Raw genomic sequence first — 24,113 nt, 5'->3', positions numbered from 1 at the left:
AGGTACTCCCAGCAGTGAAACTGGCAAAACTGACACAAGCAACTTGAATTACCCACCCTGGATAGCAAGGTCTAACTCTGTATCCGGCAGTTGTGGAAGCGAAACTGGCAAAACTGACACAAGCAACCTGAATTACCCACCCTGGATAGCAAGGTCTAACTCTGCATCCGGCAGTTGTGGAAGTGAAACAGCGAAACTTGACGGAGACCCGCGAGAAGCGCCGATGTCTAACGGAGAATTGAGCGCTCAAAGGGCTGAAACAGGCCTGCGGACTGGCTGAAACAAGCCAAATAAGTGCAAACGGCTGAAAATAGGCCAACATTTACTGCAAGAGATAGCAGGATCCGAACCAGCGGCGCTAGCAGGACGGGACATTCCCTGCCGCCATCAGCCGGATTTGGATAAGCGGCGCTAGCAGGACGGGACATTCCCTGCCGCCAATAGGCTGAAACACGCCACATAGCTGCAAGCGGCGCTAGCAGGACGGGACATTCCCTGCCGCCGATAGGCTGAAACACGCCACATAGCTGCGAGCTGCGAGCCAACATACGAGTGTAGTGCACCAAAGCAGAGAAAACTACGTCAACTCCAAGTATCCTGAGAGGCTACAACGCAGCCACCCATCTAGAAAAACAGATATTATATCACATTGCAGGGATTACCACCCTGGTGTGATGGTTAAACAATAGATTTATGAGCAAAGATTGGCAAACAATTTGTTGTGTTGTGATAAAACTAAAAATAGAACAGGCTTGGATTTACTGTGTATTGTGATAACAACTAAAAATAGAACAGGGTTGGTAAACAAATCTGTTATGTAATTGTGATAAGGACAAAAATAGAAGCTAGATGTAATATAACAAATGCCCTGATACACAATTTAATTACCTCAAGCCTACAGCACAACAACAATACACCCCTTATTTCAGAGGAAAGGGAGGGGCTCACTCTCCATTGAAGAGAATACCATCAAGGTGATATAAAAATAAACCTAGGATTAAGGAGAGAGGGCAACATTACCTCATTACACAGTTACCTCAACCCACGGCATTCCCCCCCTTCCTCACAGGGGGAACGGACGGATTTACCCCGTCCCCTCACGCGCTTCCCCCCTCCTACCCACACTTGACTAAGTCCGCCCATGGTGTGGAGCTAGTGACCGGGATCACAGAGCGCCATTTACGGGTAGCGCAACGGAGTGCGGAATATCATAAAATTCAACGGACAAAGCGGACCAACGAGAGAGCGAGTTGAGGGATAAGTGCGCGTTTTACCTGTATGCGCGGATTGACGGTGCGTAAGCGCGCTGCACGGAAAGGAGATTTCACGCACACACACACACACACACACACACAGGAGAGGGGCCACTCTATAGTATACAACAGAGATATTTTTTTAAGGAGAAAAACTTGCAAGCTCCTCCCTCCCTATCTACAGTGTGATAAGGAAAATTAAACCAGTTCCTTAAACCCGCTCAGACCCTCAACATCTTCCTAGCCCTGCCAACCCTACTTCAAAGCTGAGTGGTTAGTGAAACAAATATATGTATATATAAACACCCAAGTGATAAATAGTGTTGTTTTTTTGTATCATGGGTGCAAGTAAGTGAATACTAACCTCACCAAACAACACTGGAAACTGATATGGTAACTGAACGAAAGTACGCCCACCCTGTGGACATAGCCTGACTTGATGCCCCACACTGGGCAGTGGTGGTGTGTACCTGGACCATCGACCCTCATAGTTGTGAACTATATACAGAGGAAGCGTGATTTTTTGGAGCAAGGAGGAAAGCTAGCTAGCTCTGGGGATATTCCTATACACGTATATATATATATATGGGCGTGTAGCCATATATATATATAGATAGCCTACCTATCCATATATCTACTAGCGGATACGCTCCTAGAGACATCTGTGGATACCTACCATATTCCCTTTACCTTTAAGCTAAGATCCGCTGGTTATCACAGAAATCAAGAGCTATACTGGAAAGGAGAACAACTCAGGCTCAACAGTTAAACAAGACGCTGGCCCCAACAGACCAACCCCCTGCTACTTATCATGGGGACGCGCCAGCCACAGAAACTCTTGAGCCAGGAGGACCGAGCCTACGGCTACGTGGACTACCACCCTAATTACACAGCTATAGTATTTATACTAGGGGTGAGCCGGCTCGAACCTCCTTGCGGCGCGGCTACTCTACTCTGCTCCTATATCTACAAGATAAGAACTTGTCAGCCCCTGGCCCGACGTGCGGCAATAGAAGACATTCCTGATTGGGCATTAACTGTGTGCCTAGGCCTGCTGCTGGCACTGTGGTGGACAGAAGTCTTCATTTGGACCAGAACCACCAACATCTGTACCCCACCACTCTCTGCTTCTTCATACAAGATACTGCTTCTGTTATCACTTTGGCCTACTGTGTTGAGTACAGTGAACATCAAACACATGCCAGGTCACAGACCCCTGGTCCCTGAGATGCCCTTGTCTGGAAGGGTGACTGAATGTCCGCTGCACAGCTCCTGTTCAGTTGGTGCTCAACGCACGAGAAATAGCAATACTGGACTGGGGATTGCTGAACCTGTAGGTGTCCTCCTGGGGGTGTTGAACGATGCAACTGAGCCTAATGAGAAGGTGACAAGCTTCAGAGACTTAGTGGCCAGCCCCAAGATGGACACTACCACCAGAACTGAGACTCCAAAGGGGCCCAGCCCTAGGGCCAGTACCACCTGTTTCTGGGGTGGAAAGGTCCTACCTGGCGCTGGCCTCACCAAGCTGGAGGATGGGGAGCTGTCCCAGGGGAATAGGCTCTTCACCCAGATGCCCGACGCGTACCTGGGGGTGGGGGAGCCGCCACCCAAGCCTCCCTGGGAGCCCCCAGGCATGGAACGACTGGGGACCGGCCTAAGGATGGGAACTGGTGACCTGCTGCAGTGGAAGGCTTTACCCAGCACGGAGGGAGCAGGGTTGACCAGCAGCAGTGAGGCTGTTCCCCCACACTCCAAGACCAGATGCCTCTACTCTGTTGAACCACTGCACATGTCCCAGCCAAGTTCCCCCATGCTGCTGAAGATGGAGGCCCACCAGGATGCAGAGCTCCAACTAGGGAAGTCAACAAGAAGGCCACCCCCTGCCAAAACCAGAACCACCGCAGGGGCTCCCCACCAGCAGCTGACGGAGCCTGGCCTGGACGCAATACCAGCTGGCAACTCTGGCCTAACTCAGGTGGCTACCAACAGCCTGCTGGCAGTCCAGAATACAGTTCAGGCTACCATCAGTATGGCATCTTCTGGGCCTTGCTGGTTCAACTGTGGGTACCTGCCCACCCACTGGCCACAGGTACCCCCCAGAGATCATAGCCCCCTTTCCGACTGGCACCATCAACGGCCTTTGCTACCAACTATCTGGCGTACCCAGAGGCAGGATCCCTCATGTGGAGAAGCACCTGCAGAAGCTAAGGCCGCGGCTGGCCTCGCCACCCAGGAGAGGAGAGCCGCTGTTGGATGGAAGGGACCTGTGTGTATGGGGAGGAGGCTGAATGTAACCAAGGAGCCACCACAAGCAGCCCAGCACCGCCTGACCCCTAGTAGGGGAGACCCTGTTTGTCAGCTGGTGCCCCAACTGGAGGAGGAGAGACCTGGCAGGTTGATACACCCTGGGGAAGCCGGCCTGATGGGACCCAGCTGGACGAAGGGGCGCTGCCGCTTCAACGGCCACACAGCCGCCAAGTGTAGAACCGGTTGGGACCAGGCAATGAAGAAACACCAGGCCGCCCAACAACCTGCATGCAACCAGTCTGACACCCAGGTCCACCTGGAGGGAGATGCCCAGCCGTCACCCCAACCAGCTGCCGCCGCTGGGGCCGCGGCTACCCAGGAGTCTGTGTCTCAGATTGGGACCATAGTGGCCAGGATCAACGTGCTGGGAGAAGCGGCTGAACCCAACCGGGTTGGCCTGGACCTCAGCCTCAACCACAGGGGACCGGTGTCCGTAACCCCTGTCACCCCCAGCAAGAGCCGAGGGGCGCTACCCAGCGCCACCGGGACGGTGTACGGGGAGGCCCTGGCGGCCGCCGAGTGGGAGAGGCCAGAGGCGCTAGCCAGCGAGTCTGAGTCGATGTACGGGACGCCAACCGGCGTCGCCACCTGGAAGGAACGAGAGGTGCTTCCCTGCACCACCAAGCTGATGTCTGGGGCGACAACCGTCGCCGCCACCTGTGAAGACTGGGGGGTGCTATCCAGCGCCCCACGCTGGTGCCTGGGGCGACAACCGTCGCCGCCACCGAGAGACCTGGACCCCTGTGAAGACTGGGGGGTGCTATCCAGCGCCCCCACGCTGGTGCCTGGGGCGACAACCGTCGCCGCCACCGAGATACCTGGACCCCGGAATGAGCCCGCAGCCCCAGAGGAAGGGGTGACACCCGTCACCCCCAGCCAGCCAGAGCCCCCAGCCAGCAGGGAGAGTCCAGCTGTCCCTCACCCCCAACTGCATCCAGCTGTCTACCTCCCTCAACCAAGCCAGGGTAATTGTATTGCACTGGTGTACCAGGAAGTTTGGGCTGGGCCAAACTTGCCTGCGCCCCCTGCATCTGCCCCAGGAACCAGGATATCAGCCATTACCAGCCAAACTGAAGAAGCTTTGACCGCTGCCTGGGGAGTAACTCAACTGGACGCGCCAAGTGCCGAGCCTAACCATAGAAGTAGAGGATCCCCAACAATTATGTCTACCCAAGATGGAGACGATGTGCCTGGACCCCTTCAGGCTAGGGGAGGAAATCCGGAGCCTTGTGCCTCCAGTCCACATAGTTTTAATTTCATAATTGTACATTCTATATCCGCGGAAAGCCGTTTATAATACGATGCGAGAAATAACTATTCTTGATATAATTTTTTTCTTGTAAAAATGCTAGAAATACGACATTTGAACCCTGACATTTTTTCATTTGGATGCAAGAAATTCTTAAATTTAAAATTAAAAGCTAAAAAGACGACATACATTTAGAGATTTCTGAAATAAATTGGGCCCGACATTGAAATTCATGGCAAATATTTGTTTTGAAATGCGGTTAGTCCTTGGAACAGTTTATAAAAGCAAAGTTTTTATATATTGATTCACTTCGTTAGTTTCATATGCTATGTAAAAATTTGCTCATCGAAATTTTCAGAAATATACCTCCAAAGAGAGAGAGAGAGACAGAGAGACAGAGAGAGAGAGACAGAGAGAGACAGATAGAAATAGAGAGAGAGAGAGAGAGAGAGAGAGAGAGAGACAGAGAGAGACAGATAGAAATAGAGAGAGACAGAGAGAGACAGATAGAAATAGAGACAGAGAGATAGAGATAGAGAGAGAGAGAGAGAGAGAGAGAGAGAGAGAGAGAGAGAGAGAGAGAGAGAGAGAGAGAGAGAGAGAGAGAGAGAGAGAGAGAGAGAGAGAGAGAGAGAGAGAGAGAAGAGATAGTAAGAGAATTGGGTTGTGAGTGATAAAAGAAAAATATAATCCCCTGCAAATATCTGTGCATGCGTTAGATTATAAGGATACAGCAATAATCACCTAGTTCAGTTAAAGTTGGAGGAAATGCACACATCTAAATTTAAGAGGTGTCTCAAAACATTTGGTTTTAAACTACGAACCCTTAAGTAACAGTATGTCTGTCTCTCTGTTTGTTTGTTTGTACCGAAGGATCTCAGAAACCGCTTAAACGATATAGTATTCCTTTACAGGGTAGCTTCTCATAGGTCCTGGTACTAAATAAGAAGTAAAGATACTAATTGTTTCACAATATTGATATTTTCTATTTTCAAAAAGGTAGTTTTTTTCTTTATGCCTGCGGAGCTACGATGTATTCCATGGAACCTAACCTCAGTTAAAAAACTAACAAATGAAAAACTACTAAAGGTTATGCCCCCAGAGGCATCTAGGGACTCTGAGAGGCTTCGCTTTAAAGGAGAACCATATCGGTTTAGCGGTTAGCGAGATCATTCACTGCAGACTAAAAAAAGCTTACTGCTTTAAATAATAGTATAAGGGGGTGTTTTAGGACATTATAGGACAACCGCCTTTTTTTTCTTTGCTCCCTATTTGTTTTTGGAACACCCTACTTCACTTGCAATGTTAAGTATGCGCAGCAGAAAGAATTCTTCACTTGAGATTATAAAATCACAATATTAACAACAAGTTTTCACCTACTTTCATATTACATTGAAATTTTCGGATCATTCTTTATATATTTACAGTGTTTATTTTTCTAGCCGTTTACGAGATCGTTCGGTACATGCACACACTTATTCACTTATGCTTACTTATAATACAGGATAAGACAAACTTTTTCAACATTTTAAGTAATACCTTAAAGTTTTTTGTTGTTTGGGAGGGGGGATATGTTTCCATTCATTCAAAATTATTATAAAAAGGTTAAATGTAAAAAACTAATTTTTCTCCTTTTAAATCTCCAGTTGCAAACAGTTCTAGCTCATTACATACAAACAAACGCACGCACACAAACGCGCAAAAGTTTCAGGGATCTAAAGGGATAAGATAATGGCCAATAAATTGATGTAAATCCTAAATGATGATACACAAAATTACCCCTTCTTCTAGATTATAATTAGTAGTAGAAACGTTTGAACATTCAACTTATGAACCAATCAATTTATTAATAAAAGTTACAAAATTCGTTAGGCCAACGAATAAGTAAACGTTTCTATAGGATTTTGGGGACTAGTGTAATAAACAACTCAATGTCCCCTTCCTCCCTGACAATTTTTGCCCCTAATCTTGACAGAAGATTGACCACAAAGATTTTTTTTGACAGTTGAAACATTGACCCATAGAAATCAGGGATAAGGGATGGGAAACCTGACCGAAAATTAGGTCTCAGCCTCCTTTTAAAAGTGATGGGGCAACTTTTCTTTTTTGCCTATAAAATCAACTCATTTCCCCCAGTTCCTCATTGGCTGTAGGCCAATATCCAATAGCCTGAAACTTGCTTTTAGCATTAACCAATTAATTAATAACAAACGCGTCCCCCAGTTCATTATTGGCTAAATTAATTCAACCAAACATAAATTTCTGCTATTAGAAAGACAACAATGGAAACTTTCTGCTATTAGAATGACAACAATATATATGACGTTCAATCACATCAACTTATTATTAAATTTACACATTAATAAATGTCCATATAGCAAAACATAAATTGAGAGATCGTTTTTTGAAGACTGAGTAGGATTCAACATTTTATACTTTAGAACAATGTGAAAAACTCATGTCTTTAGACAATTTAAAAGTTACATTTCATGTGGAATTGATAACCCATCTAAATGATCACAAATACAAAACTAGTTCAATATGTAAATAAAAGTGTACTGTGTTTTGTTAAAAAAAAATTTCATTAATTTTGGTAAAAATTATTGCACACTTAATTGAACTTTTCTGTTAATATTTAACGTAAAATAAATTTTTTTTTTTAATTCTTAATTTATATCTTTGCTATGGAACAATTAGTTGTTAGAATGTTACCCATGTACTTATTCAATTCTACTTAATTTATTTATTAAAGCTGGGGAGCTAAAGCGGTGTTTATTTCTATATACAAATTTTGGGGTGAAGTAGATCCCCCCTTAAAATGTTTGAAAATAAATCAGATTTAACCATCTCAAAAAAAACTTTTTTTTAAATGGGGGGGGGGGGGGGTTGGCGAAGTAATAACGGGATTCTACTTAAAGCCACTAACATATTGGTTCTTTGAAAAGTTTTTATTATATTTTATGATAGGTGAAATCAACTACCTGAATTTTATTCTATACTTTTTTTCTTTGCATTCATATAATAGCTATTTCATCATTGTTCATAGTTTTCAAATCTAACTACTGCGTCATCCCGAAACTAGTTTTTTAGGCCTAGTTGGAAAATAGGCCTGGAATAATATTTTCTTACGTTTCCCATCCCTTATCCCTGATAGAAATACTGTTAATTTTGGTGTGAAATCACTTCTGCATTGTAACCAGGGATCTAAGGGGATAAGACAATTGATGTACATCCCCAATGATAATGCACAAAATTACTTTTCTATAGATTAAAATTAGTTGTTGAAACGTTTGAACCCTAAGGTTAATTAACAAGCCAAGAATTCAAAATTCACCAAAATCCTTAAAGTTGTTAATACAATGAATAAGAAAACGTTATTAAAAAACTTTTGGGACCAGTCTAATAAACAGTCAATTGGCTCCCCTCTATCTCTGATAAAAACTGCATAAGATATAACAGCACAAATTGTCTTTTTCATCTTACTACGCTCCCTTTGATTTATCAATTTATATGCTACTAATGAACTCGCTCATAGCCTCTAGGAGCTTCTAAAATAGAATAAAAAGCTTTAAACCATTACAGTGCTAGTTCATTAGTTCAGCGATTACTAAGATCTTAAGCCTCAGACAGTAATCGTTTTACTTTTTAAAACACTATGAGGATGCTATTTTATGCGTATTCGCGTAAAATATATCACACTGTTAATTTCAACATTAATAATAAATCACAGTGCTTAACAGTAAGCATTAACATTTTGCTAAAACAAAAATCAAGCCTTAAGCCAAAAATTATGTAAGTACAAAAGTTATGAATTTATAGGAATGACTTCATTGTCAATTTTAACTTTAAAGTGTCTAAGATCTGTATAATATAAGAACAAAAAAGATGACACACTGGTAGTTCGATAAGGTTTTGTGATATGTAATTGGTTTACTTGACCGATCAGAATTCAGAGTTCGTTAGTTTATCGTTAATCCTTTACTTATGAAGAACTTTAACAAAAGAAAAAGAAACCCCACTAATTATATAATAGCATTGTTTTTTGGCAAAATTTTTTTCATAAATAAAATCTTAATTTTTACATATTTTTAAATAAAAATAAAAATGATAACGTTTACTGCGTAAATAGCGTTTATAATATTTGATTTTAGTTAACAAGGTCAATATTATGTACAAGTGGCGCAGCTAGATCAATATACCGTAAATAATTCAGACATATAGAGAGAGATAATCTATAGAAATGTGTACATCATAAAACAAAATATAGCTAAAAACAAGGATGACAATATCCATAAGTAGCGAAGCACAAAAAAATCGTGGATGGGAATGTACAAGTAGATTTAAAGTGTATTTTTGAATATAAAGAATAGATTTACAGTAAAAAATAAACACGAAACCTTGTTTTATTTTGTAAGATGACAACATAAAAGATGCTTATAACAATGGGAAAAATTATTTTGATTCTGATATCCCAAAAAAGTTTGAAAATTGGACCAAAAACACCAAAGATATGGGGAAATATGTAAAACATATAAAAATAGCCCAAAATCTGCTAAAAGGCAGTTTTACTGACATGTTTTTTTCTTAAAACGACAGAAAATTTAATTTTGATATCTATAACTGAAAAAATTTTGGAAATCGGACCATAAACACCAAAGATATGGAGAAAAATGTGAAAAATATAAAAATAGCCTAAAACCTGCAAAAAGGCATTTGGACCGTCTTGGTTGTTTTCTTGAATCGACGGGAAATTTAGTTTTGATATCTATAACGGAAAAAATTTTGAAAATCGGACCATAAACACCAAAGATATGGAGAAAAATTAGAAAAATATAAAAATAGCCTAAAACCTGCTAAAATGGGGTCCGACTGGAATCCATGTTTATACTTAATTATGCTCCATTTTAATGGGAATGTTGACAAGAAATTTCAGCCTTCTATCTTAAACAGGAGCCGAGAAAATCACGTTTCCCCTATTCTGTCTCAGACGGACGGACAAACGGACGGACGGACGGATGGACATTTCGAATTATAGAGTAGCTTCGCTACTAATTATATGTTTTAGCTATTATTCTGTTCTTTTTGTAAGATTTCGAGTTGGAAGCTAGAGACTTGTACTGCAAGCGTTTTTTTTCTACATTTTTTACAATTATTGAAAAAAAACTCACGAAAATATAGCAGACTTCAACAGGCGTTTAGTAGGACGGATGTACGGTCGGACATACCCTAGTTATATAACAGCTGGCTACGCCACATAAAAAAGACATCATAACTAATCTCCCTATCAATGATATAAAGGTAATCAGAATCATCAAAAGCAAAATGTAATTTCTAATTATACGGTCTAGATATATTTAATTCGGGATAAATGATTACGCATCTAATATAAATACTAAAAAGTACTTTATTTAAATACTTTTTGAAAAACTAGCGGTTGTGCCCTTAGAGGCTAGGGGCTCTCTATGTGTAGCCTAGAAAAGAGCAGAAAAATAGCCTAAAACCATCCCCGGATATTTATTCTGAAAATAATTTGATTTTTGTCTGTTTCAGGTACTGTGTAGAGGGCATACCGTATGTAATGGGCCAGGAAAGCAATCACGCTAATTTTATAAAACTTTAGTAAATACCAAAAAGCAGCTCTAAACGTCTTATTAATTTGTTTAGCTGTACTTATTAAAAGCGAAGCTTTTCTATAATTAGGGTTAGTCCGTCAGTAAGTCCGTTAGTTTAGAATTGTCCTATCGATTTCAAACTTTGCATATAGATTCCTATAATAGTTTTGTACGATTTAGAAAGCGTAACAACTTTATAATTTCTATCTGAAAGTCTGTAACAAGATGATTAACTTTTGACAATTTTCTTTTATAAAATAAAAAGATATAATTATCCTTTTCATATGAATTTTAAAACAATGATTCTTAGGACAACTAGGTACAATATTATAATACTAGCGGCTACGCCTCTAGAGGCCTCTAGTGGCACTTTAGATGTTTTTGTTTGTTAAAGTCTTTACGTTACTTCTTTATGTTACGATTCACTTTATGTTACGTTAAAGTCTCCCGTATATTTTAAAATTTTCGATTTTTTTTGTCATTTTACTTGGGAGGGTGGTTATACCCTCCCCCAAAATAGTTATAAACCTTCCCAGAACCCATGAGAATCTACCCTGTTAAGGAGAACCCGATCGGTTCAGCGGTTAGCGAGATCCTTCGGTACAGACACACAAACAAACATCCTGTTACTTTAGTATAAGGATTTACGCAATTTTGCAACTAATTTGTGTACATTTTCGTTTAGACTTGAAAATTAATATTCCGCTTATCAAGTAGTTAAACTCTACAATAGTTCTTGTTGGTTTGTCCGTCCTTTAGATTTAAGAGCTTCGCTGTTATGGATGTTGTCATCCTTGTTTTATTATTTTGCCGTAATGACAGGAAGAAAAAAGACATTAAATTACATTTTAAATTAAAATGGGGTCCTACGGCAAACGCAGGAGTCCCAAACGTCGGAGTGGACACTTAACCTAACCTAACCTATTTTAGACCATCTTATAGGGTTTTTTAAGTGCCTAACCCCTGCGGGGGGCTTATTTGTTCATTCATATCTTAACCTAACCGAATCGGTATATAAATATTCAATAAAAAAAATAATATTTAACACTCCTGCGTTTGTCCTGGAACCTAAACTGGTACTCAAAGATGTATTACTTATATTATTTACTAAACTTTGGGTACTGGAATCAAATTGTTATTGGATAGTTCCATGCTAGTAGTGTCCAAACTTTTCAACCGATTATTTTTATAGTAAAACAAGACAGACAAATAAATAGATAAACATCCCACTTTCAAGTAGGATTTACTAATTTTTGATTTTTTTTTAATTTTCAAATTTTAAAGACAATTAAATCTAATTAGAATATATTTGATTTTGCAAAAATAATAAAACAATGCGCTAAGAATGGCACAAAAACGCGTTTTCAAGACGGCTCATCGCATACAAGCTAGTGTACATACAAAAAAGTTCAAATTTTAGATAAAAACTTGAACAGTCGGAGGGTGGAGGGGGGGGGGGGGGGGTTGTCGAGTTGAAAAACTCTCAACAATAGCGAAAATTATAATATGAAATAAAAATATATATGACTCTGACTGACTTATAGTATTTAATGACATTCAATAGTTTTTTATTGTCATAAAAAGTCCCAATCAAATAAAAAAAAATAAAACTAGTTTTAACCAACCATTTTGGGGATATTTTGCACCATACAGACAGCATATTATTTTGTATATCTTCTGAGAGTATGCTACATGAAAATTTATGTCTAAATGTGTAAACATCAAGAACTGTTAAAGACAAATAAACGTACACACACACACACACACACACACACACACACACACACACACACACACACACAAACTGAAGCCTGATTGTTCTCCGTGCGCGCGCGACGCCGCGGCACGGGGTTTCCGTGTTTAGGGAGCAAGTTACCCTGGCTCTACTAGTAACACTTCAACAGACTTCTCACATGTCAACAGTTTGCGTCCGGTCAACCTGAGGCAAAGAGGCGCACCCCATAAACCTGAAACTGAGTCGACGATGTATCAGAGCCTTCGTAGCTATGTTGGTTAGTTTTTTGTTTGTTTGTTTACTAATTTGGTGATTTACTACTTAAAATTAATAAAAGTGGTGTACATAAAAGTGCTTATATTGCTGAAAAAGTGACTATTTATTAAACTGTGAAGGATTTTTTGTGAATTATAAACATACAAGTAGCGCAACAAATCTAAACTATGTTTTAAGATAACAAATTCACTGCTTCTCTACGTGTTTAGTTTGTGTGTTTACTTCTGTGATAAACAGTACTTGTTATCAGTATTACTGGCCAAGAGCAATTTCATAGAATTGTCTAAGATGTTCTGTAAATCGAAAAAGATTATTATTACACTTGAATTGATTGAATTGCTTTACTTAGTCATTCTGTAAAAGTAATAAACAAAATTATCTGTGCCTATAAAAATATTTTGATTATTATACCCTGGGTATATGTATATATGGACTATCTCCATCTGTCCACATCAGATTATTATTATATTATTATTACCCAGGTGAAAATGCAAAATTGCCCGGGTATATGGACTATCTCTATCTGTCCACATCAGATTATTATCATAATATTATTACTACCCAGGTAAAAATGCAAAATTGCCCGGGTATATGGACTATCTCGATCTGTCCACATCAGATTATTATTATATTATTATTACTACCCAGTTAAAAATACAAAATAACCCGGGTATTTGGGTATCTCCATCTGTCCACATCAGATTATTATTATATTATTATTACTACCCAGGTAAAAATGCTAAATTGCCCGGGTATATGGACTATCTCCATCTGTCCACATCAGATGTTGCCAATCTCAGAGAATCTTGGTGTGTTCTAGAAGATAATGTTTCTAAGGTAATATTTATAATTTAAATCTATATGTTTTCAAAGAGAGAGGGGACAATGTGCCGTTAATTACACTTGTCCTCAAAGTTTCATAATAAAGTTTTCTTATTTGATGACTTAAAAACGTTGGAAACTTTTTAATTGGTTAGTTTATTTAGTGTCCAAAAGTTTCAACTGATAATTGCAATCTACAGAAGGGGTAATTTTTTGTGTTAACTTAGAGAATCTACATAAATTTATCGGCCATTGTCTTATCCCTTTAGATCCCTGGTATAGCAGCTATAAATTATCCGTGATTTGTATATTCCTTTTCCAAATATAAAAACAAAAGAGGATATTATAAAAAATATAAAAATTACTATAAAAAATATCTACTTAAATTCGGGGATCTAAAGGAATAAGACAATGGCCTATAAATTGATGTACATCAACAATAATGATACACCTAATTACCCCTTCTGTAGATTACAATCAATTGTTAAAACGTTTGGAAACTAAGCCTAATGAAGTAACAAATCAAAATTAAATAAAAGTCCCCAAAGTTCCCAAGCCAACGAATACGAAAACAGTATTACAAAACTTTGGGGACTAGTGTAATAAACAGCTCAATGTTCCTTCCCTCCTTGACTTAAATTACTTTTAATGCCTAACATTTGCATCACTTACAATGTTATCTAAACTATTTTAAAATATCTTTTGCCTCAGTCATAAAATAAGTTTTTTTTAGATATGCAGCTACATTTAAACTAGGTCTGTCCGTACAGCTGGTTTACACCATTCATAATTGTTTGAAACGTTTGCTAATATTTGTTGTTCAATAACTTAGCTTTTTGGTTATCGTTAATGTTATTTACAAGACCTATAGAGTATTGTTGCTATTTTCTTATGATAATATTTATTTTGTTATATTACACTTTTTAAAAAATAGGATGATTGAAAGAGAACAAAGTAGTGGGTTACGTCGTAGTTTCACAGTAGCCTTTCTCCTTTTTCTAGCACCTGGGGGGAGCTATAACCATATAACCTATCAAAAGCTACTATAAAAATACGATTAAACCCACTACTTTGTTTTCTTTGCATGATCCAAAAATTATTTTCTAGGTTGGAGTAGAGTTTTTTCTTGATATATTGAACCATCATGAAGAAATCAAATCAACTTTCAGGTAACTATTCCATATTTTTATATATTTTTAGTGCATAAATTAGGAAATTATAATTTATGAAAGTCTTCTTGAAGAAGTAGTTAATTTTGGCATAGACAAGGGTGTCACATGGGAGTGAGGGGACATTGGGCTGTTTTTTACTCTAGTCCCCGACGTTATATATATAATAAAGTAATCTTATTCGTTGGCTTACCAACTTTAGGGACTTTTATTGAATTTTAATAAGTTTATTCAACAACTAATTGAAATCTGCAGAAGGGGTAATTTTGAACATCATCATTGGGGATATAAATCAATTTATCGGCTGTTGTATTATCCCTTTCTATCCCTTGGTTTTACTTAAATTAATCAGAATTATCATTTATTTTACCTTTTTATAAATAATTTTCAATAACCTTGTACATCATGATTTACGTTAGGCTTGTCTCTTGTATGTTAGACCGTTTACTTCATTATTATTTCTCTTTTAGACTTCTTTGAAATTTTTAATTTTTTTGTCAAACGTTTTACTTTAGTCAAACTAACACAAAATACGCTCACTTAAATTTTTATTTTTAGCTTATAATAACTTTTTCTAGTATTCATTCGAATCAGGTGGATAAGAACCGGTTCTCATCAATACGAAAAAACTATTTCTAGTATTATATTCAGTTTTCTACGAATAAAAAATATACAATCATAAGATTAAATTTTATATTCGCGGAAAGCTACTCTATAATTTGAAATGTCCGTCTGTCCGTCGGTCTTAGTTTGGGGGAAACGTGATTTTCTCGGCTCCTATAAAAGACAAAAGGCTGAATTTTTTTGACAACATTCCCATTCCATAACTTTGGTGTTTATGATCCAATTTCAATTTTTTTATTCAGTTTTATATATTAAAATAAAATTTCCTGTCATTTCATGAAAAAACTATGACGGTCAGACTGCCTTTAAGCAGGTTTTAGGCTCTTTTTGTATTTTTTACATTTTTATCCATACTATTGGTGTTTATGGTCCGATTTCCAAAATTTTTTCAGTTATAGGTATCAAAATTAAATTTCCTGTCTTTTCAAGAGAACATCAATGGCGGTCAGACTGCCTATTTGCAAGTTTTTGGCTATTTTTATATTTTTCCCATTTTTCCTCATATCTTTGGTGTTTATGGTCCGATTAGAAATCCTTATTAGAAATCTTAATATTAATTTAAATATTTGCTTTCAATTACAATGTTATATCAATTCGTAAAGGGGATATTACAAACTTATAATGCATAAATTAATTGGACAATTTTAAAATCTACATTTTAGAAATCTATAGTCATTTATATGTTTAAAACCAATTACAAAGTTATGGAAATATGATAGAAAGACAGATGGACGTATATTTATTTAATACTACATGAAATTTGCCCATATTAAATCAAAAAATTTGATAAATGTCCTAAAATCTTGGAGGATTTTAAAATGACTAGTGCTCACATATTAAGGGATCTAGAGGGACAAGACAATGGCCGATTAATTAACGTACATCCCCAATGATGATACACAAAATTACCACTTCCGTAGATTACAACTAGTTGTTGAAACGTTTGGAAACTAAATGAATCAACCAATCAGTCTACAATGTTGGTAAGCCAACTACTTATAAAACGTTATTATAAAACTTTTGAGGACTAGAGTAATAAACAGCCCAATGTCTCCTCCTTCCCTGTCACATATTATGTGTCAGGTAATAATACTTTGTACCTTTTCTATCCCCATAAATTTTACACATTTTAGAGCTTTAAATTTCTCATAAAGCAACTGAGATGCCATTAGAGTTTTTGTAGAATATTCAGAAAATTTGTTGGGTAAAAGGATGTTCTGTTTAGCTTCTAAAAACCCCTCATCCTGGTTCTTTAATAGTAATTTCTCGCATTATAATATAAACAGCTTTCTGCGGATATAAAATTTACAATTATAAGATTAAAACCAGTTTCTAGCCCCGAGATGCCGAAGGCACGGGCTAAATAACATGTTTAAATTTTATGATTGTACATTTTTATATTCGTAGAAAACAGGATATAATAATGTGCTAGACATAATTTTTTGCATGCCTGAGAACCGGTTCTAATCCTCCGGATATTACTCGGTTTCTAATTAATACGAGAAAAGATTTTATGCTACAAAAAATTAAAAATTAAAAAATTCTCCCCTGTCATATGTTATGAGCCCCTTAGGCATTCTAAACATTTTAATATAATTTTATTATTTATGACTTGAGACAAAGCCGCTAGTAACAAACAACGAAAAGAAAATATTAAAATTGCCAAATGATGAAGGAAATATTTATCTTATTTAGTTTGCCAATTACAGCAAAACACTTTCTGTATAGTGATTGTTGAGCATATGTCTATTGACTGTTGTGCTTACGTCACAGCTAGCTGTCAAGAGTACAGCTTTTGTCAGCTTATAAGCATACAACAATATTTTTAAATTTAACAACATATGCACAAGTTTATTTCTTCTATATTCAATATTTTAGAATTAGAATTTATAATTTTAATGGAAGTAGTTACTTACTAAATATTTTAAGTAAAATAACAAATTATCAAAGATATCTTACTTTAAAATATTTTATTTTGACTTTTAATACAAAACATTCAAATTAAACCATTTCTTAGTATATAAGTCAGAAATGTTGATAAAAATCATTTAAATTTGGTATCTATCTTCGTTTTATAATGAAAATGAGTTATTAAAATTATTTGTATAAGTTTTCGCTAACATATTATAGATTTTAAGAAATATTAAATCTACAAATTTTAAAAATATCAATTGTATATCTTTAATAAATAAAAAATAGGACCCAGTGCATTTAGGTTTTTATTTTTTTTAATTTTGGGGGTGGGGAGATTAGTATTGTTACTTTTACCTTGGTGATGGTTAGGTACCTCCCTTTCCCCGTTAAATTAAACTTGGATCTGAAAATTATCAAGCGACTGGAGATTGTATTGAACGTAAATACAGATAAACAGAAAAAAATACAGATTTCAATATAATTAGTTGCTTAGTTTGAACCTAGAGAGGGCGTGAAGTCCTGGGAAATAGCTTAAAACCACACTTAGACATTTACAAAGTTCCTCTTAAAATTTAAAACAGCAATTATTAAGCTCTTAAGCTTCAGACAAAAACATTACTTCTTTATATAAGTTGATTGTAATTAAAGAATATTGAATTACCAAATCTAATTTTAAAAATGACAATGTTATAAGTTTTGTGTGAACAGAATATTTTTTTAGTAGCGAAGCTACTCTATAATTTGAAATGTCCGTCTGTCCGTATGTCCGTCTGTCCGTATGTCCGTCTGTCCGTCTTATTTTGGGGGAAACGTGATTTTCTCGGCTCCTATAAAAGATAAAAGGCTGAACATTTCCATTATCAAGGAGCACAATTAACTATAAAACATCAATGGCGATAGGACCGCTTTTTAGCAGGTTTTAGGCTATTTTTGTATTTTTCACATTTTTCTCCATATCTTTGGTGTTTATGGTCCGATTTCCAAAATTTTTTTAGTTATAGAATTAAAATTAAATTTCCTGTCGTTTCAAGAAAACAACTATGATGGTCAGACTGCCTTTAAGCAGGTTTTAGGCTATTTTTGTATTTTTCACATTTTTCTCCATACCTTTGGTGTTTATGGCCCAATTTCCAAAGTTTTTCAGTTATAGATATCAAAATTAAATTTCCTTTCGTTTCAAGAACACATCAATGGCGGTCAGACTGCCTTTTTGCAGGTTTTTGGCTATTTTTATATTTTTCACATTTTTCTTCATATTTTTGGTGTTTATGGTCCGTTTTTTTTAAATTTTTGCAGTTAAAAATATCAAAATTAAATTTCCCGTTGTTCTGAGCATCCAGTATGTAATTTACTTTGACCGTCAGTCTGTTAATTCTTATTTAATTGTTTATGCTTCGCTACTTATGGATGTTGTCATCCTTGTTTACTTCTCTACGCCGCAAGATTAATTTTGCAAATATTTGGGATGGGTCAGAAATAAAATCTAGAAGTTTCTTTTGAAAGTTGAAATTGTTATTTTGTATTTTTCATAATATAACGTAGCAAGGTTTGTTTTGTATGTAGCTAAAGATCTCGAAAATGTATGTTGCGATTGAGATATGCTTTCTAATAATAATTTATAAATGCTTTAGGGTGGTTTTAGGCTATTTGGTTAATTTATGTATGTCTTTATAATACACTAGCGGCTACGCCCCTAGAGGCCTCTAGTGGTCTTTAAATTTTTTTTTATTCTAAATATCTAATTTGAGAAATAACTTGTCTATGTTATCAATTGTTAAATTCATGCGTCTACGCAGCGCGACTACGCTAGCAAGACTATGCTAGCGACACTATGCGGCAGAAATATTTCAATTTTTTTTCGATTTTATTGTGATTTCTTTTGGGAGGGTGGTGGTATCCTCCCCCAAAATAGTTAAAAACCTTCCCGGGATATATGACAATCTACCCTGTTAAGGAGAACCCAATCGGTTCAGCGGTTAGCGAGATCCTTCGGTACAGACACACAGATACACAGACACACAGACATCCTGTTACTTTAGTATAAGGATAACAAAAATTAATTTACATGTATGAAAGAAGGAATTTTCATGGACTAAAAAGATCTTTATTTAAAATATGAAATTTTAAAAAAACTTGATATATGGTATTTTAGACTATTTTTAGACAGGATTTTTTTTTCTTTTCTTTTTTGAAGTATCTTTGATTGGTAGGGTACTACAAAATCTTAATGACATAAAATATCAAGACATGCTATGAGAATATCCACGATGCTGTGAGTATTGGTGCAAAAAATATGACGTAACAAAAAAAATTAGCCAATGAGAGGCCGTTATTGACCAATGGTAAAATTTATAGTGGCCTCTAATTGACTAATTTTTTTTGTTACGTCATATTTTTTGCACCAATACTCACAGCATCAATATCCACGACAACCCTAAAAAATTGCAAATCTTATTGTTTTCCATGAGCTTTGCTTCGGCCCTACAGAAATTTAAGACTTTTTTCAAGCGTAAAGATATTACGTTTCGGAATAATATTTAGAGTTAAAATTGAATTCTCTATAAAAAAACAACTGATGTTTAAAGTCATAATATATTAAGCATTTATTAAAAATACTAGGACAATCAAAAGGAAAAATAGTATTGCTAAAAAGAAACAGTAATCTGACTACAGCAAGATGCATCCTGTAACCATGCAGGGTCAATTTTCTAACCCTGCGGGGCAATCCTAACACTTACCTAACCTAACCCAAAATAACCTTTCAAAGACTACTGTGAAAAAGCGACGAAACCCGCAACTTCGTTTTCTTACAATGACCCAAGATCTGTATATTATATCCTATCCTTTTATACCTTGACTTTTGTTTGTTTCCATTGCCTTAAAAATTAGGCCCACTTTTTTGTGCACTATAATTGTGCTAAAGTCAGCATTTATGCAAAAAGACAAAAAAAATATTAAAAGTTTAATAAATTGGCGAATAAAAATATAGGAAATATAAAAATAAGACAATGGCCGTTAAGTTGATGTTCATCCCCAATGATGATACACAAAATTACTCTTTCTGCAGATAATTATTGATGGTTAAAACGTTTGAAAACTGAAATCAATTAACCAACCTAATAAATTCACTAAAGTCCCCAAAGTTGTTAAGCCAACGAATAAAAAAAACGTCATTATAAAACTTTGGGGACTAGTGTAATAAAAAACCCATTATCCCCTCTCTGGTAACATTTACATGTAGTTTGACTTAACTAAAGCGTTTGTTGTATTGTCTGCACCTCGCTAAAGTCCTGAACTAGACAATGAATAAGGCAATTTTTGCAATTTTGTTGAAAGAAAGAGATTTAAAAAGAAGAATGAATGATTTTGACCGCCTCAATACTCAATGATCTGCTGCTGCGTCGATATTGATGTTTATCTTAACCAGGAGTAAGGCAGTCATAAGTAAACAAAAACATTATTGTGTTACCTTTACTTAGTAAGAGGCAGTGTTTAGATGTTTGTCCATAGATCAAAGAGCATTGTTAAAAAGTCAAAATGCTTTTCTGGGTCCAGCTAACTTCAACCTTTTTCTAAAAATAAAATATAACTAAGGACTATATAATCTTCTTATCCTTACTTTTATAGTCACTTGTTTTATAAAGCAGCAATAGGAATTTCTTAAATATGCTCAGTTATGACGGTTTGCCTTCCAAACAACTTGATAAACAGGGATGACAACATCCATAAAAGAGAAGCTCTGAAATGGAAGGACTAGCGAGCATCAACACTTGTAGAGTGTCAGAAAAAATAAGCAGAATATTTATGCATAAGTCTATACAAAAATGTAAGTAAATTTGATGCAAAACTGCTAAAAACAGGATATTGTTTAAGGACATACTTACATTTTTATGACTTGATTATAGAGATGATTCGCTTCTAACGTTGTTGTAATAGGAATCAGTAATTTAAAAATCAGATCAATAGAACAATTACATCAAATATTTTTTTTTAAAGTTTCAAATCAACATGTTTTAAATGAAAGTACGGAATATTGAGTTACTTAACTTTCTAAATTTTACCTAAGTATTATAGAAATCATCATGCAAAGTCTAAAATTGATGGGACAATTCTAACTTGTCTTAATTAACAAAAAGAGCTAACCATTCCAGATGTAAGTGCGTAGGGACGGACTGACGGCCCTAATTAGAGAAAAGCCTTGCTTTTAAAAAGGATTTTTTGAAAATAGCACTATGTTTTCTCTGTACCTTGGGCTTGATTTATGAATTGTTTGAAAATATATTCATTTGTTAAACTTTTGTTAGTGTAGACAATGGCAAAATATCTTATTGTTAATTTTAGTTAGGCACACAGACTGATTATTAGGTACAAGGACAGTTATGTACATATAACCCATAGGGTGCTTTTAACCCTTTAGGGGACAGCGGAAAGTGTCATGTGTGACGTCATAAAAATACTTTTATATTCCATCTCTTTTTTAGGGGTTTCCTTTCCCATTTCTCCTCAACCTTCGTTTTTAGACGCATTTCATAACGTCACACATGACACTTTCCTCTGTCCCCCTTTTAGGCAGTTATCATAAATATATTGATGACTTTGTTGTTTCCTCTTGTTAGTTCTAAGATTTTTTCCTTCAAATACACAAAGAAGTAGCCATATTATGAAAATTTTGTTCGCAGTTTAATGAATGTACCTCAGTCATAGAGTAGCTGAGGAAGATTTTTATAGTGCCTATAGAAATGACGTCATACTGGCCTACCATTAGTAAATTAAAACTTATACTGGCCTGCCATTGGTAATTTAGTCTGTGAATTGGCCTATTATTGTTTATTTGTAGTGTATAACGTCAATTTTTTTGTAGGCAATATAAAGAGCCTCATTACTGAGCTTTTCGATATAACTCTAATAGCAAATTCAAAACTTTAAATTGAAAGGTGTTAACAATTTAAAAGGCAATTAGTTTTTTTCTATCGTCATCTTCCCTGTAAGAAAAATAAATATTTCTTTAAATATGTGAGGTTTGTTTATAAACTAGCGGGATTTAAATAAGCTATATTCTGTTCTTTTATAGTAGCGCATATACTCTATAGTCAGCATATGTCCTACCGACTTATTCTAAAACTATTATCAATTGCTTATTCAAGAAAATTTGCTTTTTTCATCTCTTCTTATTAATATTACATATACAGAATATGTTTCATTTCTAAAAGATTTATTAAAGCAGAGATCTAAAGAGATAAGACAATGGCCGATAAATTGATGTAAATCTCCAATAACGATACACAAAATTGCAATGTAGATTACAATGATTGGTTGAAACGTTTGAACACTTAATAAAATCAACTAACCAAAAGTCGTTAAAAGTTGTTAAGCCAACGAATAAGAAAACATTATTAAAAACTTATGTTGACAAGTGTAATTAACAGCCCATAGTCCCCCGCCTTCCTGTTATTTTTCCTTATTGTTATTTAAAATAGATTTGTAAATGTAAATGTAAATGTCCTTGTTTAAAAAAACATCAATGATAATTTACTCTGCACGCGAGTAAATAAACATTTACTTAATTAAAACGAAAATATATACAAAACTGTTTAGAGGTGAATTAAGGAAATATATATTTAATACCCGAATTTAAAAGTTATTTTGTTCATAAGTATCGCAGCAATTACAACAAAGTAACTGATTAAATAATATTTCACTTTTACCAAACATATTATATATGTATTTGGCTGCAAATGACCATAACATCTTTCATTTATTATTATTTATTTATTATTCAGAAAGGTTAGAATAGAAACCTATACGCAGAAGGACGTTTAAATGAGGAGTTTAAATATTTTCCGGGGGTAGGGTGGGGTAATTTAATGTACTTTAAAATTTTAGGGCGCCCCTTAATTCGTTGGTAAAGGCCCCTTTACCCCCCCCCCTCCCCCTTTTCCAGTGGAATTTCATTCAAACTATAGTTATATAGAAGCCAACAGATGTAGATGTATATAAGACAACTACCACCGTTCCTTTTTCAACGACCTTCTTCGTCTGCTTCTAAATTATTTTCTGCTACTGTTAATAAAAGCGACACCATTAGTTGATTTTCAATGACCCAATAGAAAGGTTGCACAAGATAGTTGCGATCGATGGAGAGATACAGTTATTTAACCCTTTCTCCCTCTAGTGTTTTACTCTAATTAGTAGCCAATATATATCAACCTAGCCACTTTTGCTAACCTACTTAATAAATATGTACAATTCCAAGTTTGGTTCACCATTTTATATAATTCGAATGATGCTTAATTATAAACTAATATTTTCTTCAGACAAGCAACCGGTCTTGCCTCGGAGATCCGAGTTAATGAAGACTTGTACAAACATGGACTATATGTGCTGGCTGCTATCAAGAAAATTATCAGGTCTCAACATTTTATAATCAAAGTTTCACTATAAATTTTATGATTAAATTAACTGTGTTTGTTTGGGGTTCAGCTTAAGTTTTCAAAGTGAAATATCAAGGGGTGTATTATAAGTCAAAAATTTTCTCTATTAAGGTTTACACTAATTTAACTTTTTTCAAGTATTTCAAGTAAAATATACTCATTATTAATCTTATTCTTATCTGGAAAAAAACAACAACATAAGTATATGATAAATTCTTTATAGGTAAAACATTTAAACTTAACTTAAATTTAAATTTAAAAAGCATTAAATAGGTACTAACAATTTACTAAGAAGAAAATATGTATAACTTAACTTTAAAATTAAATAAGTTCTTTAACAAAAAAATCAGTTAGACAGCACCAATTACTAAATGAATTGCCTAAAAAATGTCCACTTTATTACTTAAGGGCATGATTAATATAACCTTATTAACCTTACCATTTTTTAGCAATATTGATGACACTGAATATCTGGAGAAGTTTTTTGATGATCTTAGCGACAAGCATCGCAAGGCTGGAGTGGATGCCTCTAGTATGGATGTTTTTGGAAAGGTGTTCTGCAAGGTCATGAGGCCTATTCTTTTAGGTAATCCTGTTATATAGTAAGGTTTTTTCAAGTTCTCAAGAACTACTGAACTGATTAAGCTCTCAATTTAAGGAAATCTTCAAGTTTTGGTATTAATTTAGGCTGTTTTCTCCCCATAACTTCTTCTTTGAATAC

At 35.8% G+C, this 24,113-nt stretch overlaps 1 protein-coding gene across 1 annotated transcript in view; it reads left to right on the top strand.

Moving 5' to 3' along the window:
• Window positions 1-24,113, top strand: part of LOC145305701 (uncharacterized) — a 62,192-nt gene that overhangs the window by 22,281 nt on the left and 15,798 nt on the right. The window contains exons 2-7 of the mRNA XM_080147424.1: window positions 10,360-10,397; window positions 12,287-12,433; window positions 13,163-13,269; window positions 14,362-14,423; window positions 23,276-23,368; window positions 23,842-23,978. Of these exons, the coding sequence (XP_080003550.1) occupies window positions 10,388-10,397; window positions 12,287-12,433; window positions 13,163-13,269; window positions 14,362-14,423; window positions 23,276-23,368; window positions 23,842-23,978 (556 nt within the window). The 5' untranslated portion in view covers window positions 10,360-10,387. The remainder of the gene's footprint in view (window positions 1-10,359; window positions 10,398-12,286; window positions 12,434-13,162; window positions 13,270-14,361; window positions 14,424-23,275; window positions 23,369-23,841; window positions 23,979-24,113) is intronic.

Source organism: Acartia tonsa, chromosome 2 (genome assembly GCF_053477335.1).
Source record: "Acartia tonsa isolate MP-2025a chromosome 2, ASM5347733v1, whole genome shotgun sequence".
Classification (NCBI taxonomy): Eukaryota; Metazoa; Arthropoda; class Copepoda; order Calanoida; family Acartiidae; genus Acartia; species Acartia tonsa.
The sequence above is the reverse complement of the archived record's forward strand: the minus strand, read 5'-3'. Positions and strand labels throughout refer to the sequence as shown.